Source organism: Scyliorhinus torazame, chromosome 7 (assembly GCF_047496885.1).
Source record: "Scyliorhinus torazame isolate Kashiwa2021f chromosome 7, sScyTor2.1, whole genome shotgun sequence".
Taxonomy (NCBI): domain Eukaryota; kingdom Metazoa; phylum Chordata; class Chondrichthyes; order Carcharhiniformes; family Scyliorhinidae; genus Scyliorhinus; species Scyliorhinus torazame.
In genome coordinates this window covers 181,008,295-181,024,828 of record NC_092713.1, presented here as the reverse complement: position 1 = coordinate 181,024,828, position 16,534 = coordinate 181,008,295, and the positions used below count along the sequence as shown (strand labels likewise).

The window sequence follows — 16,534 nt, the reverse complement described above, 5'->3', positions numbered from 1 at the left end:
GTGTAAACTGTCCACATTGTACAGGTCCCACCGTCCCCAAAAATGGTCCCAATGTCCTAGAAATCTAAAACCCTTCCTTCGGTGCTGGAAGTAATCCTGAGATTACTACCTTCTGAGTCCTCTGTTTTAATCGACTTCCTAGCTCCCTAAATTCTGCTTTCAGGGCCTCATCCCCTTTTCTGCCTGTATCGTTGGTACCAATGTCTGTTTGCCCTTCTCCTTCAGTATGCCCTGTAGCTGTTCAGCTGGCACCAGGGAGGCAACATACCATCCTGGACTCTCTTTTGCGGCCACAGAAACGCCTATCTGTTCCCCTTACAATTGAATCCCGACCACTTTAGCCCTGACATTCGTCCTCCTTCCCTCTTGTGCAGTAAAGAAATTGGCTAGCACTGCTTTACCCTACAGTCATCTCCCCCAACAGCATCCAAAATGGTATATCTGATAGAAAGGGGGGTGGCTACAGGGGATTCCTGCACTACCTGCCTTCCTCTTCTCTGCCTGGTGGTCACCCATACCCTCTCTGCCTGTTCAATCCTCACAAGCAGTGTGACCATCTCACTGAATGTGCTATCCATGACCTGCTCAGCATCATGGATGCTCCACAGCTACTCCACCCTCAGCTCCATCTCCGAAATGCGGTTAGCCAATAGTTGCAGTTGGACACTTCCTGTACTGGACGAAACACTGTACTTAACATATGCAACACTGTGCATTCCTAGCAGAAATAACTTGCAAGTAAAATATAAAACATATACACTATTTTAAAAAATTACAGCATTAACTGAGGGTGGACAGTGAGAGCCTTCTCCCGCGGATGGAAATGGCTGGCACGAGGGGACATAGCTTTAAACTGAGGGGTAATAGATATAGGACAGAGGTCAGAGGTAGGTTCTTTACGCAAAGAGTAGTGAGGCTGTGGAATGCCCTACCTGCAACAGTAGTGAACTCGCCAACATTGAGGTCATTTAAAAGTTTATTGGATAAGCATATGGATGATATTGGCATAGTGTAGGTTACATGGCTTTTGTTTCGGTGCAACATCGTGGGCCAAAGGGCCTGTACTGCGCTGTATCGTTCTATGTTCTGTGTTCAGTACCATACTCATAAATTGACCAGGCTCAATCTAGTGGCAAAGGTTGCTCACTCCAGGGACCTGCACTGACCAACTTCTGGCTCTAGATGGAGACCAGATTTTCAGTGTGAGTCAGAACCAGGAGCGCAGCAGCTGACCCTGGGACTGAAGATAAGAACAGAGGACTGGAGGCAGACTGGTTGGGGAGAAACACGGGAGGCAATACCAGGGGGCAAAGGCGAAAACTGCAGAGGAAGAGGAACTGAGCATGGGGGCAGAATTGCTGTGGGAAAGGTTTCATTCTCAGGCAAAGTTAATGAAGTCAAAGTGAAACCAGAAACATTAAATGCAGATATGGACACAACTTCATTAGCGATGTTAAAGTGAAACAATGTTAAGCAGGTGTGCTAATACCAGGTATTGCGGTACCGGAGAGGCCAACGCCATTGGTTGAGACCCTGGAGTCTACCATTGGCTGTGTGAAGTAGCTCTGCCCTGAAGGCGGGGTATAAGAGATGATGCCATCCCAGCAGCCTTCACTTTGTTACGAAGCTGCTGGGGATCAGTTCTAGTGCATTAAAGCCTCAGTTACTGAATACCTTTGTCTCATGTATATTGATTGCTCATCAATTTAATGCACTACAACTAATCTGGAAGATGGATCTCCGTATCAAGCCAGAGTGCCTCCAACTCAGCCCCCACGCGGAAAACACGGCCGCTATATTTAAACACTGGCTGGCGTGTTTTAAGGGTTATCTGGAGACGGCCGAAGGAGAGCCCACTGAAGGTCAGAAAATGCATCCCCTGCGATCAAGGGTCAGCCCTGGGATCTATCCCCTTATCGAGGAGGCGGCGAACTACGATGCCGCCATCCTATTACTGGAAGGACATTATATCCACCCTGTTAACCAGGTCTACGTTCGCCACGAGGCGGCAAAGCCCCGGGGAATCACTGGAAGATTTCTACCGGGCGCTACTGGTGCTGGGCCAAAGCTGCGGCAGCCCACCAGTTTCGGGGAGCGAGCACACTGAACTTTTAATATGAGATGCTTTCGTGGCAGCAATGAGCTCCTCTGATATCCGCAGGAGGCTCCTGGAGAAGGACACACTTGGGCTCAGAGAGGCACGGGCCCTGGCTGGGTCCATGGACATCGCATACCAAAACGCGCAAGCCTACGCTCCCGACCGCGCGTTCGCATACCAAAACGCGCAAGCCTACGCTCCTGACCGCGCGTCCGACCCCTGGCCTGCATGGCACCCCGCTGCGGCACCCCCCCAGATCTTCCCCTGACCCCGCTGGCCTGCACTACCGGACGGCCAGCTAACGCAGTCGGAGCCCGCTGCTTTTTCTGCGGGCAGGCAGGTCATCCGCGCGCACGCTGCCCGGCCCGCACCGCCACCTGCAAAGGGTGCGGTAAGAAGGGCCACTACGTAGGGGTCTGTCAGGCCCGCGCCGTTGCCGCGCTCTCCAGTGGCTCCGGATCGCCGCGGCAAAACCCCCCCCCCCCAGGTCCCGGCCGACCAGCGCTCCTTCCCTCGAGCCATGTGCGACCCAAGGGCGTGGCCATTTTGCGCCCCGATCACCGCGCCGCCATTTTGTCCATCCCCGCCGCCATCTTGGGGTACCCCGGACACCATGAGCGACCCGTGGGTGACACCTTCTTGGATGGGGCCCCAGGCCCCCAGCTTGGCTGACTACACGCTGCCCGACCAGAGCTCACAGCTGCTTCATCTGGCATCGGTGACGTTGGACCAAAGTCGCCCCCGGACACTCGAAGGCTACAACAACGGTCCTCGTCAACGGCCGCAAGGCGCCCTGTTTGATTGACTCCGGGAGCACGGAAAGCTTCGTCCACCCTGACACGGTAAGGCGCTGTTCACTCGTGACCCACCCTGTAAGCCAAAAGATCTCCCTGGCCTCCGGGTCACATTCGGTGGAAATAAAGGGGCCGTTGACGAGGACCGTTGTTGTAGCCTTCGAGTGTCCGGGGGCGACTTCCTGGTCCAACGTCACCGATGCCAGATGAAGCAGCTGCGAGCTCTGGTCGGGCAGCGTGTAGTCAGCCAAGCTGGGGGCCTGGGGCCCCATCCAAGAAGGCGTCACCCACGGGTCGCTCATGGTGTCCGGGGTACCCCAAGATGGCGGCGGGGATGGACAAAATGGCGGCGCGGTGATCGGGGCGCAAAATGGCCACGCCCTTGGGTCGCACATGGCCCGAGGGAAGGAGCGCTGGTCGGCCGGGACCTGGGGGGGGGGGGGGTGGTTTTGCCTGGCGAACCTCACTGTCCAGGGTCGGAAATTCGATAATTTCCGCCTGTATGTCCTGCCGCAACTCTGCTGGTAATACCAGGTATTGCGGTACCTGAGAGGCCGACGCCATTGGTTGAGACCCTGGAGAGTACCATTGGCTGTGTGAAGTAGCTCCGCCCTGAAGGTGGGGTATAAGAGATGATGCCGTCCCAGCAGCCTTCACTTTCTGTTACGAAGCTGCGGGGGATCAGTTCTAGTGCATTAAAGCCTCAGTTCCTGAATACCTTTGTCTCGTGTATATTGATTGCTCATCAGCAGGGACATACCATAGTGAATTTGAGGAAATAGAACTAGTGAGTCACACTGCACAGCACATGCCAAGAAATGATAGAAAAATAACAGGCTTGCTGGATCGCCTATCCTTTGCGGCGAGTGCACCTGTGGAATTTGGGAAGGAAATGGAGTATTTAATATGGTAATTATAATAGTGAAACACTGTAGCATAATATAAAGAGAAGTCAGCACATGGGAATTGAATATTGGAGCTATTTACTGGAGTATTTACATTTTGATCCTGTTTTACAGCTATTGACAAATACAAACAGGAAACTAACTTTGCTCCAGAGAAGTGTGAAGTATCAGTTAACAAGATTAAAAGAAAATGACTATTTTCATGAAGGAGGATCCTGTTTATTACCTGCCTTTTTTTGTTTGTGGTAATGTAATCTTCTGCATTTTAATATTACAAATTATTACTAGCTTCTTGGCATCTAAATCTTAGTTGTCTTTTGACATTTGCTACAAGGCTTGATTTTATGTAAATTTTTGATCTTTAATATTATAAAGAAGAATTCTAAAAAATGTGCATAACTGAATTGCATTTTTGAACACTAGTGAAATCTTGTCAGTGTTAAACAGCGTTTTTGATACTGAAATTGTACTCACCAATTCACAACAAAATGTTAACACTTTTTTCTTTTAAATTTTTGTTCTTTGACAAAAGGTATTGGAAGGGAGTCTTATTATAGAGTAAGGTTTTGATGTATTTTTAAGCCTGCTTGTAATAATAATTACCCCAAAATATGGTAGATACTTTGACAGACCAAATTAATTACAATTTTCCGACACTGATATTGGTTTAAAGGTCAAACAATGTCAAGAACACAAAGCTCCTGGCCCTGCTGTAATGCAAAATATTATCTAGATCAGTGTTTTTCAAACTTTTTTTCCGGGGACCCATTTTACCAATTGGCCGACCTTCGGGATCCATGCCGGCCGACATTTGCGACCCATCATTTTCTCTTACCTTTAATGTGAGAGGTGAGCCTGCTTGGTCCTCATTTACTCGTTTGCTGCTGACAAAATGGAGGATTGCCCAAAGCACGTGACATCAGCATTCGGAGCGCGTGACCTGCTTTCTGCCTCAGTTCAGGCAGGAAGATTACAATGAATTTTTTAAAAAATCTTCTCCTGCGTCAGCGCGCTGACGTCAGGAGGAGGCGGTGCTTCTCGTCTGGTTCTGCACATGATGAGCGGGCACGCGTGCGCAGTGCGCCTGCATTTTTTATATGGTCGCAGCCGTCATTTTCAAAGCCACTCGCAGCCGCCATTGTTAAAAGCCGGCTGCTGCAGCCAAATTTGCATGATTGGGAACGCCGCAATGGACGGATCCGCGACCTTCCCGAGACCTGCCAGCGACCCACCCGCAAGTCACGACCCCCACTTTGAAAATGCCTGATCTAGATTACACTTGTTTCTGCTGCTGTGTTTAGTGTAAATTATCACCAAGACAGGACTCCTACATGCTTCATAGTTCAGTGTGAAATAGCACCGGAACTAGCTTTGAGCCGTCATTTGCTTAGTTTGAAGTATCTATAAGATTACACTGTGTCCGCCCCTGGGTTTAGAGTGAAATATCATCTAACTGCACTCCTTTCAGATCTCCGGATGAGTCACATTTCGTCCAGACTACAATCCTCTCTACCCCTGGGATTAATGTGAAATATTCTTGAGACTGCACTCCTCTTTGTCCCTGGGATTAGTGTGAAATATCACCTAGATTGCACTCCTCTCTGCCCCTGGGATTAAAGTGAAATATCATCTAGCCTACACACCTGTTCCTGGGATTAAAGTAAAATTTAATCTAGACTGCTCTCCCTTTTGCCTCGGGATTATTATGAAATATAGTCGAGACTCGTGTGCATCCTCCCCTTACATCGTGCCACCAGACGTCCCATGAAAAGGGAAGTTGAGTAGGATGGACCTATACTCATTGGAATTTAGAAGACTGAGAAGTCTCAGTATAAACCATCAATCTCATAAGACATTGATTTGCGCAGTGGTGCTCAACTCTGCGTTAAACATTGCATGGTGTGGCTCAGGAGCCCCACTTTGGCCTGGCCATTCCTGTCAAATTTGCTGAAAGGAAGACAGTGGGCTGAGGAGATTCACTGACCTGTTTTTCTGGGTTCTCTCCTCAGCTGGCTGGGCCTTTCTTTTCCTCTCGCCTCTTCCAATGCCCTTCCAAACAGTTAGTCTCCTGAGATCACGCTGTCAATGACTGTCCCCCAGTTGGCAGTGTCAATGTTCGTTATCTTCATATTTCACATGTTTTTTACATCTTTCATATTTGCCAGATCTTGGTTGGAAGTTAGAGGGATGGCAGGGAAGGGAGTGCAATGTTCCTCCTGCAGGATGTTTGAGGTGAGGGATGCTGTTAGTGCCCCTGCTGATTTTACCTGCAGGAAGTGCTGCCATCTCCAGCTCCTCCAAGACCGAGTTAGGGAACTGGAGCTGGAGTTGGAAGAACTTCGGATCATTCGGGAGGCAGAGGGGGTCATAGATAGCAGCTTCAGGGAATTAGTTACACCAAAGATTGGAGATAGATGGGTAACTGTAAGAGGGACGGGGAAAAAACAGTCAGTGCAGGGATCCCCTGCGGTCGTTCCCCTGAGAAACAAGTATACCGCTTTGGATACTTGTGGGGGGGGACGACTTACCAGGGGTAAGCCATGGGGTACGGACCAAATTCAAATTTCAGCTTCGCTGGTGGGATTCGAACCCAGGTCCCCAGAGCATTATTCTGGTTCTCTGGATTACTAGTCCAGCCACAGTACCACAACGCCACTGCCTTCCCTACCTTCCCAATAAAACATTTTTTTTTTAATATATAAAAAATTTAATTTAGTTTAGAATTTAGTTGTTAGCCAGATCTTGGTAGAAAGTTAGAGGAATGGCAGGGAAGGGAGTGCAATGTTCCTCCTGCAGGATGTTTGAGGTGAGGGATGCCGTTAGTGTCCCTGCTGATTTTACCTGCAGGAAGTGCTGCCATCTCCAGCTCCTCCAAGACCGAGTTAGGGAACTGGAGCTGGAGTTGGATGAACTTCGGTTCATTCGGGAGGCAGAGGGGGTCATAGATAGCAGCTTCAGGGAATTAGTTACACCAAAGATTGGAGATAGGTGGGTAACTGTAAGAGGGACTGGGAAAAAGCAGTCAGTGCAGGGATCCCCTGCGGCCGTTCCCCTGAGAAACAAGTATACCGCTTTGGATACTTGTGTGGGGGGGGGGGGGGGGGAAATTACCAGGGGTAAGCCATGGGGTACGGGTCTGGCACGGAGTCTGTCCCTGTTGCTCAGAAGGGAAGGGGGGAGAGGAGCAGAGCATTAGTAATTGGGGACTCGATAGTCAGGGGCACAGATAGGAGATTTTGTGGGAGCGTGAGAGACTCACGTTTGGTATGTTGCCTCCCAGGTGCAAGGGTACGTGATGTCTCGGATCGTGTTTTCCGGGCCCTTAAGGGGGGAGGGGGAGCAGCCCCAAGTCGTGGTCCACATTGGCACTAACGACATCGGTAGGAAAGGGGACAATGATGTCAGGCAGGCTTTCAGGGAGCTAGGATGGAAGCTCAGATCAAGAACAAACAGTTGTTATCTCTGGGTTGTTGCCCGTGCCACGTGATAATGAGATGAGGAATAGGGAGAGAGAGCAATTAAACACGTGGCTACAGGGATGGTGCAGGTGGGAGGGATTCAGATTTCTAGATAACTGGGGCTCTTTCTGGGGAAGGTGGGACCTCTACAGACAGGATGGTCTACATCTGAACCTGCGGGGCACAAATATCCTGGGGGGGGAGATTTGTTAGTGCTCTTTGGGGTGTTTAAACTAATGCAGCAGGGGCATGGGAACCTGGATTGTAGTTTTAGGGTAAGGGAGAATGAGTATAGAGGTCAGGAGCTCAGATTTGACGTCGCAGGAGGGGGCCAGTGTTCAGGTAGGTGGTTTGAAGTGTGTCTACTTCAATGCCAGGAGTATACGAAATAAGGTAGGGCAACTGGCAGCATGGGTTGGTGCCTGGGACTTCGATGTTGTGGCCATTTCGGAGACATGGATAGAGCAGGGACAGGAATGGGTGTTGCAGGTTCCGGGGTTTAGGTGTTTTAGTAAGCTCAGAGAAGGAGGCAAAAGAGGGGGAGGTGTGGCGCTGCTAGTCAAGAGCAGTATTACGGTGGCGGAGAAGATGCTAGATGGGGACTCTTCTTCCGAGGTAGTATGGGCTGAGGTTAGAAACAGGAAAGGAGAGGTCACCCTGTTGGGAGTTTTCTATAGGCCTCCAAATAGTTCTAGGGATGTAGAGGAAAGGATGGCAAAGATGATTCTGGATAAGAGCGAAAGTAACAGGGTAGTTATTATGGGAGACTTTAACTTTCCAAATATTGACTGGAAAAGATATAGTTCGAGTACATTAGATGGGTCGTTTTTTGTACAATGTGTGCAGGAGGGTTTCCTGACACAATATGTTGACAGGCCAACAAGAGGAGAGGCCACTTTGGATTTGGTTTTGGGTAATGAAACAGGCCAGGTGTTGGATTGGGAGGTAGGAGAGCACTTTGGGGACAGTGACCACAATTCGGTGATGTTTACGTTAGTGATGGAAAGGGATAAGTATACACCGCAGGGCAAGAGTTATAGCTGGGGGAAGGGCAATTATGATGCCATTAGACATGACTTGGGGGGGGGGGGGGGGGGGCGGGGGGAGATAGGTTGGAGAAGTAGGCTGCAAGTGTTGGGCACACTGGATAAGTGGAGCTTGTTCAGGGAACAGCTACTGCGTGTACTTGATAAGTACGTACCGGTCAGGCAGGGAGGAAGGCATCAAGCGAGGGAACCGTGGTTTACCAAAGAAGTGGAATCGCTTGTTAAGAGGAAGAAGGAGGCCGATGTGAAGATGAGGTGTGAAGTTTCAGTTGGGGCGATTGATAGTTACAAGGAAGCATCTAAAGAGAGAGCTAAGACGAGCAAGATGGGGACATGAGAAGTATTTGGCAGGTAGGATCAAGGAAAACCCAAAAGCTTTCTATAGGTATGTCAGGAATAAAAGAATGACTAGGGTAAGAGTAGGGCCAGTCAAGGACAGGGATGGGAAGTTGTGTGTGGAGTCTGAAGAGATAGGCGAGATACTAAATGAATATTTTTTTTGTCAGTATTCACTCAGTAAAAAGATAATGTTGTGGAGGAGAATGCTGAGACCCAGGCTATTAGAATAGATGGCATTGAGGTACGTAGGGAAGAGGTGTTGGCAATTCTGGACAGGCTGAAAATAGATAAGTCCCCGGGGCCTGATGGGATTTATCCTAGGATTCTCTGGGAAGCCAGGGAAGAGATTGCTGGGCCTTTGGCTTTGATTTTTATGTCATCATTGGCTACAGGAAATGTGCCAGAGGACTGGAGAATAGCAAATGTGGTCCCTTTGTTCAAAAAGGGGAGTAGAGACAACCCCGGCAACTATAGACCGGTGAGCCTCACGTCTGTTGTGGGTAAAGTCTTGGAGGGGATTATAAGAGACAAGATTTATAATCATCTAGATAGGAATAATATGATCAGGGATAGTCAGCATGGCTTTGTGAAGGATAGGTCATGCCTCACAAACCTTATCGAGTTCTTTGAGAAGGTGACTGAACAGGTAGACGAGGGTAGAGCAGCTGATGTGGTGTATATGGATTTCAGTAAAGCGTTTGATAGGGTTCCCCATGGTAGGCTATTGCAGAAAATACAGAGGCTGGGGATTGAGGGTGATTTAGAGATGTGGATCAAAAATTGGCTAGCTGAAAGACAGAGGGTGGTGATTGATGGGAAATGTTCAGAATGGAGTTCAGTTACAAGTGGCGTACCACAAGGATCTGTTCTGGGGCCGTTGCTGTTTGTCATGTTTATCAACGACCTAGAGGAGGGCGCAGAAGGGTGGGTGAGTAAATTTGCAGACGACACTAAAGTCGGTGTTGTTGTCGACAGTGCGGAAGGATGTAGCAGGTTACAGAGGGACATAGATAAGCTGCAGAGCTGGGCTGAGAGGTGGCAAATGGAGTTTAATGTAGAGAAGTGTGAGGTGATTCACTTTGGAAGGAATAACAGGAATCCGGAATATTTGGCTAATGGTAAAGTTCTTGAAAGTGTGGATGAGCAGAGGGATCTAGGTGTCCATGTACATGGATCCCTGAAAGTTGCCACCCAGGTTGATAGGGTTGTGAAGAAGGCCTATGGAGTGTTGGCCTTTATTGGTAGAGGGATTGAGTTCCGGAGTCGGGAGGTCATGTTGCAGCTGTACAGAACTCTGGTACGGCCACATTTGGAGTATTGCGTAGAGTTCTGGTCACCACATTATAGGAAGGACGTGGAGGCTTTGGAGCGGGTGCAGAGGAGATTTACCAGGATGTTGCCTGGTATGGAGGGAAAATCTTATGAGGAAAGGCTGATGGACTTGAGGTTGTTTTTGTTGGAGAGAAGAAGGTTAAGAGGAGACTTAATAGAGGCATACAAAATGATCAGGGGGTTGGATAGGGTGGACAGTGAGAGCCTTCTCCCGCAGATGGAAATGGCTGGCACGAGGGGACATAGCTTTAAACTGAGGGGTAATAGATATAGGACAGAGGTCAGAGGTAGGTTCTTTACGCAAAGAGTGGTGAGGCTGTGGGATGCCCTACCTGCAACAGTAGTGAACTCGCCAACATTGAGGGCATTTAAAAGTTTATTGGATAAGCATATGGATGATAATGGCATAATGTAGGTTAGATGGCTTTTGTTTCGGTGCAATATCGTGGGCCGAAGGGCCTGTACTGCGCTGTATCGTTCTATGTTCTATGTAGGTGTCCCTGTATTGGAGATAAGGATGCCCAGGAGGTCGTGACCCAGGGTGGCATGGTTCCTGTACAGAAGGTCATTGGGTATATAGCCATATTCCATCCGATGACCATGGTCAAGTCAGTGTAGACGTCATTGACTTAGCAATGAGTATATTGCTGAGCAGAGTCCAGGACTTCTGAATTGGTGACCTAGTCCTGTTAGGATATGCCGAGGATACGTCTGAGACAGTGAAGGTGGAAACTACTCAAGACTTTCCTCCTGCCTAGCATGTGTTGTCCAGGTCTTAGCACTGTAGTGGTGTGCACTGAGGATGCAGACTTGGTAGGACTCACAGTTTGGTGTTCTCAGTCCGGTTGCTGTTGTTCCACACACCTCTTACTCAGTTTTGAAGTACCAGCTGCAGCTTTTGTGATGCAGGATATCATAGTTATACTGGTGATTCTGGGACCTAGATATATGTGATGCTATCAGCAATCTCCAGTCTCCCATTGTTAATGCTGGTATAGCAACATCCTGGACCATGACATTTGCCTTCCTGATGTTGATGGGATGAGAGTTTTTTTTAATAGAAACATACAATTCTGAGACGACTTGGCAAGGTAAATGTTGAGACAATGCTTTCCTGTAGTGGGAATCTAGAAATAGAGGCAAATTTCAAAATAAGGGGTCTCCTATTTAAGATGGAGATGAGGAGGAATTACATTAGTTGAAAATTCTCTTCCAGAGAGGATGGAGGCTGAGTCATTGAATTTATTCAATACTGAGTCAGACAGTTTTTTAATCTACAACGATTATTTGGGGGGGGGGGGACAGACATGAAAATAAAATTAAGGCCACAATCAGATCCGCCATGATCCTTTTGAATAGTGGAGTAAGCTTTGTGCATCAAATGGCCTACTCCTGCTCCTATTTCTTATAAATTTGATAGTAACAGGGGGGAATATAGTCAGGGGGATAGATACTGTTCTCTGCAGCAGTGACCTGGAATCCCGAAGATTGTGTCACCTGCCTAGTGCCAGCAGTAAAGACAAATCCTCGCAGCTGGAGATGTTCTTGGAGTGGGAGGGTGTGTGATCCATCACTGGATTGTTACCTGATCCCCATTCCAATTGGGTCAGGCAGATTAGAGAATTAAATTCTTATGTGACAGAATGGTGTGGGAAGTGGTTTAAATTCATGGAATCCCTACAGTGCGAAAGGAGGCTATTCAGCCCACCTACTCTGCACCAACCCTCCGAGAGAGCACCCTACCTAGGCCCACTCCCCACCATAGTCCAACGCATTGATCATGGCCAAGTCACCTAACCAACACTTCTTTGGACATTAAAGGGGCAATTTAGCATGGCCAATCCATCTAACTTGCACAAATGGGAGGAAGTCAGAGCACCCGGAAGAAACTCACGCAGACACGGGGAGAACATCCAAACTCCACATTCACCCAGGGCTGAAATTGAACCCGGGTCCCTTGTAATGTGCTAACCACTATGTAACCCAGTACTAGCAAAAGATTAAGTTGTCCCATTAGGATGGGCTCCACTTAAATCAAGCTGGGATCAGTGCACTAGTGAATTGTACAATTGGCCTGCGGGTAGAGCTTTAAACTAAGAGTAGTCTGACAGACGTCTCTTAGATTAAAGCTCTACCCGCAGGCCAGTTGTACAATTCACTAGTGCACTGATCCCAGTCACTCAAAGGCCACTTAAGGATTTCCACCACAATAATAGTGGGCAGTGAAAGCAGGTGCTGATGCAGCCCAGCATTTGCCAGCTCAGGGTAACTAGTAGGATCCTTTTGAGGATCTCCTGGATCCTTCCATACTGGTAGCATGGTAGCACAGTGGTTAGCACTGTGACTGCACAGCGCCAGCATCTCAGGTTCGATTCCTGGCTGGGTCACTGCCTGTGCAGAGTCTGCACGTTCTCCCAGTGTCTGCGTGGATTTCCTCCGGGTGCTCCGGTTTCCTCCCACTAGTCCCGAAAGACGTGCTGTTAGGTAATCTGGACATTCTGAATTCTCCCTGTGTACCCGAACAGGCGCCGGATTTTGTAGCGACTAGGGGCTTTTCACAGTAACTTAAATGCAATGGAAGCCTACTTGTGACAATAAAGATTATTTTTAAAAAAAGAATGCTCCCCCACCCCAATCACTCCTCTCACATGCTAGGGTAATCACTCCCTCCCTGACCAAAATTTCTGGACTTCACTTTGCACTCTTTTGTGACTACCCAGCTGCCAGCCAATCAGATTGGTTTGCAGCCCTTGAGGTGGGTGCTCCTGTAGTCTCACTTGAACCTTGTTAAGGCCATCCCCAGTGTATCATCACTGCGGGACAACTTATTTTAAAGTCCAGGGGTCGATCAGCTTTTTGACCTGAAGGGTGAGGGAACTGTACTTGCTCCAGTATAAAATTCATCCAATCGTTTTAAAATGTCCAAAGTTGTTAAATAAACATTACACATTAGACATTTTAAAAATATAGACAGAATGGAAAAGCAGTAGCCCAGATATTAAATGATGACATAAGGACATTAGTGAGAAAGGATTAAAAGCAGAAAATATTGGATAGGTCTACATGACTCATACGGATTAGAAATGTAAACTGTTTCTCACCACAGATGCTGTGGTTATCCAGCATTTTCTAGTTTTAATTCCAATTTCCAGCATCCACAGTATTTCACTTTTATGTTGATGAGAAAGAATCTTGGCTCAGAAGATCTGGAAATAGAATCAATACGGAAGATTAAGGAATGAAAAGCATCAGAAAATGCTGGTGGAAGTGGTTCATTGGCAACTGAACAGTAGTTATACCCGGGTGGAAAGCCTTCTAATACTTAGAGCCGCATACAATAATCTTCAAGAGCCGTAAAGCACAGACAATATTTAGACAGTTTTATTACTATTGCACAAATTTATGGGAGTAAATCTTCAGCTCTTTCCCTTCTCTTCCAGGCTCCCTTCACACACACCTGATTGTGTCAAAAACACATTTGCTTCACTGACACACAAAGCTGACACATCCCCACTCCTTAACTTTGGCAGTTTTGCTGATCTGATGTAGAAAATCAATCAAGAGGTTCAAAAAAGACTGATTTTACTTGAGTTGAAACCACCCACTGAACAATAGATTTGAATAATGGTGCCTGTGTCCCAGTACAGTAGATTCTGACATTGCTTGTCTGTATGAAACTGTTCCCTTACGTTCCAAACAGAAACTGCAAGTTAGAAGGCTAGTAGCAAGAGAGGGTGCGTTAGGCAGCCAGGATAAATGGTGCTGGGGGTGTCATGTTGCCCTACACAGGTTCAACAGGAAACTGAAATAAATCTTGAGACAATACTGGCATGAGTCATTGATCTGAACCCTTCTCTCTCCTCCCAGTGCTCTCCTGTTCTCTCCCTTTGTGAAGCTGTTCATGGCTGAGGCTGCACCCTGCTGTTTACTTCCCTCCAGTGCACAATTTAATAGGTTTTGCAGCTCAAGGAATAGGCTGCATGCTGTCTGTCGAAATACTGCATGCAACTTGTGAGCCATGGTTTGGCCACTCCTGAGTCACAGCATTGGACAGAGTATTAAACAAGAAATGAATAGAACTTGTAACAAAGTCAATGCCATTATGTTGTGGAAATATATTACCATAGAACAGCACAGTACAGGCCCTTCGGCCCACGATGTTGTGCCGACCAATTATCCTAATATAAGATCAACCAATAGAACAGTACGGCACAGTATCCCTTCGGCCCATGATGTTGTGCCCACCATTTAATCTATTCTTCAATCAGATTTCAGCAATCAATTTGGAAAGGATGTTCTGGAAGGTAAGTTTGTAGAATGCTTTTGTGAATTTCCTGGACCAACAAGACAGTGTTATGGGTCAGGGTTTAGAGAACCCCAAAGTGTATCATGGAGTTCACCCGACCCACAACTTTTAATAGATTGTGGTATGGGGAGCATACGGCCCACTCTACAGGTGTGATACAGCAGAAATTGAAAAGTATTTTTTTAAAGCAAAACAATGTTTATTCTATGAACTCAAGTTAACCTTTTTAAAACATAGTGAACATCTTAGCAACCATTAATTCAAATACAACCCCCAAAGAATACAACACTAAGTAATCCTTTAAAGCAAAAAGTGTAGAGGATACTGGAAGTCTGCAGAGGGATTTGGATAGGCTAAGTGAATGGGCTAGGGTCTGGCAGATGGAATACAATGTTGACAAATGTGAGGTTATCCATTTTGGTAGGAATAACAGCAAAAGGGATTATTATTTAAATGATAAAATATTAAAACATGCTGCTGTGCAGAGAGACCTGGGTGTGCTAGTGCATGAGTCGCAAAAAGTTGGTTCTCAGGTGCAACAGGTGATTAAGAAGGCAAATGGAATTTTGTCCTTCATTGCTAGAGGGATGGAGTTTAAGACTAGGGAGGTTATGCTGCAATTGTATAAGGTGTTAGTGAGGCCACACCTGGAGTATTGTGTTCAGTTTTGGTCTCCTTACTTGAGAAAGGACGTACTGGCACTGGAGGGTGTGCAGAGGAGATTCACTAGGTTAATCCCAGAGCTGAACGGGTTGGATTACGAGGAGAGGTTGAGTAGACTGGGACTGTACTCGTTGGAATTTAGAAGGATGAGGGGGGATCTTATAGAAACATATAAAATTATGAAGGGAATCGATAGGATAGATGCGGGCAGGTTGTTTCCACTGGCGGGTGAAAGCAGAACTAGGGGGCATAGCCTCAAAATAAGGGGAAGTAGATTTAGGACTGAGTTTAGGAGGAACTTCTTCACCCAAAGGGTTGTGAATCTATGGAATTCCTTGCCCAGTGAAGCAGTAGAGGCTCCTTCATTAAATGTTTTTAAGATAAAGATAGATAGTTTTTTGAAGAATAAAGGGATTAAGGGTTATGGTGTTCGGGCCGGAAAGTGGAGCTGAGTCCACAAAAGATCAGCCATGATCTCATTGAACGGTGGAGCAGGCTTGAGGGGCCAGATGGCCTACTCCTGCTCCTAGTTCTTATGTTCTTAAGTGTTCCTTTTAACGTCCATAAGACTTAAAACACCTTTTACCAGAAGCACATCAGGTTAAAGTCATTACTGTTATTAGTTTTAAATCACCAGGATTGATTTACATTTTTTATATTACAGAGAGAGACTCTAATAGACCTTCTGGCTGTGACTGCAGCTATCCAGCTCTGAAAACGAAACTAAAACACACCCTGCAGCAAACAGCAAACAAAAGTAAAAAGCTGACAGACAGCCCAGCTCCACCCACTCTCTGACATCACTGCAGTAATAAACATCCATTTCTTAAAGGTACTCTCACTACAGATACTTATATACACACCAATTTATAAACACCCATTTCTTAAAGATACTCTCACATGACAACAGTTGGACTAAAAATAGCTTTGAGACAAGTTTAATTTGTCATATAGTAAAAGATACATTGGAAAAAAAAGTAATGCAATTAAATTCTAAATTATGTTGTCAAAATGTTCAACAATACATTTTATTAAAAAACATAAACCAGCAAGCAAGACCCATCCGAGGCTTAATGGGGAGGTTAGAGATATTTGATTGAAAAAATGCTTATAATGTTGCAATGATTCCTATTAAGTCTGAGTATTGGGAGTGTTTTAGAAACAAGCAAAAGAAGAGCAAAGAGAGATTGAAATTGGGATCAAGAATGGTGGGAGGTAGTCTATAATAAGGAACATCATCCTTGGGTGAAAATCTTCTTGAAGCAGGACGCCTCCCAAGCCGACATGGAATTCCACACACCCAAGCAGGAAATGACATCCAAATCCCCAAAATATGAAGTAATGTCACTAAGTGTTAATTTAACCAAGATTAATTTAACAGTTTTATTGTTTTGGACCAACAAGGAATGCCGAAAATGTGATTTGAAATGTATCGGTGGGTCAGTGGCCTGGTGAAATGACAATGTCCCAGCCTCATAGTCCAACTGGACTCATATCCTGGAGTTAGACTGCATATGTCCGAGGGGATAGCTCTGGAAATTGTGTCGGGCACGGAGACAATTAAAATAATAATATAAATACCAGGATTTACTA

The 16,534-nt window shown here is 46.7% G+C and overlaps 1 protein-coding gene across 1 annotated transcript in view; it reads left to right on the top strand.

Annotated features, from left to right (window-relative positions):
* The window catches only part of LOC140427372 (putative ammonium transporter 1), a gene marked incomplete at its 5' end in the record, with an annotated part of 149,111 nt that extends 144,830 nt beyond the window's left edge, over window positions 1-4,281 (top strand). Inside the window, one exon of the mRNA XM_072512919.1 lies at window positions 3,912-4,281. Within this exon, the coding sequence (XP_072369020.1) occupies window positions 3,912-3,991 (80 nt within the window). The remainder of the gene's footprint in view (window positions 1-3,911) is intronic.
* Window positions 4,282-16,534: the final 12,253 nt, after the last annotated feature.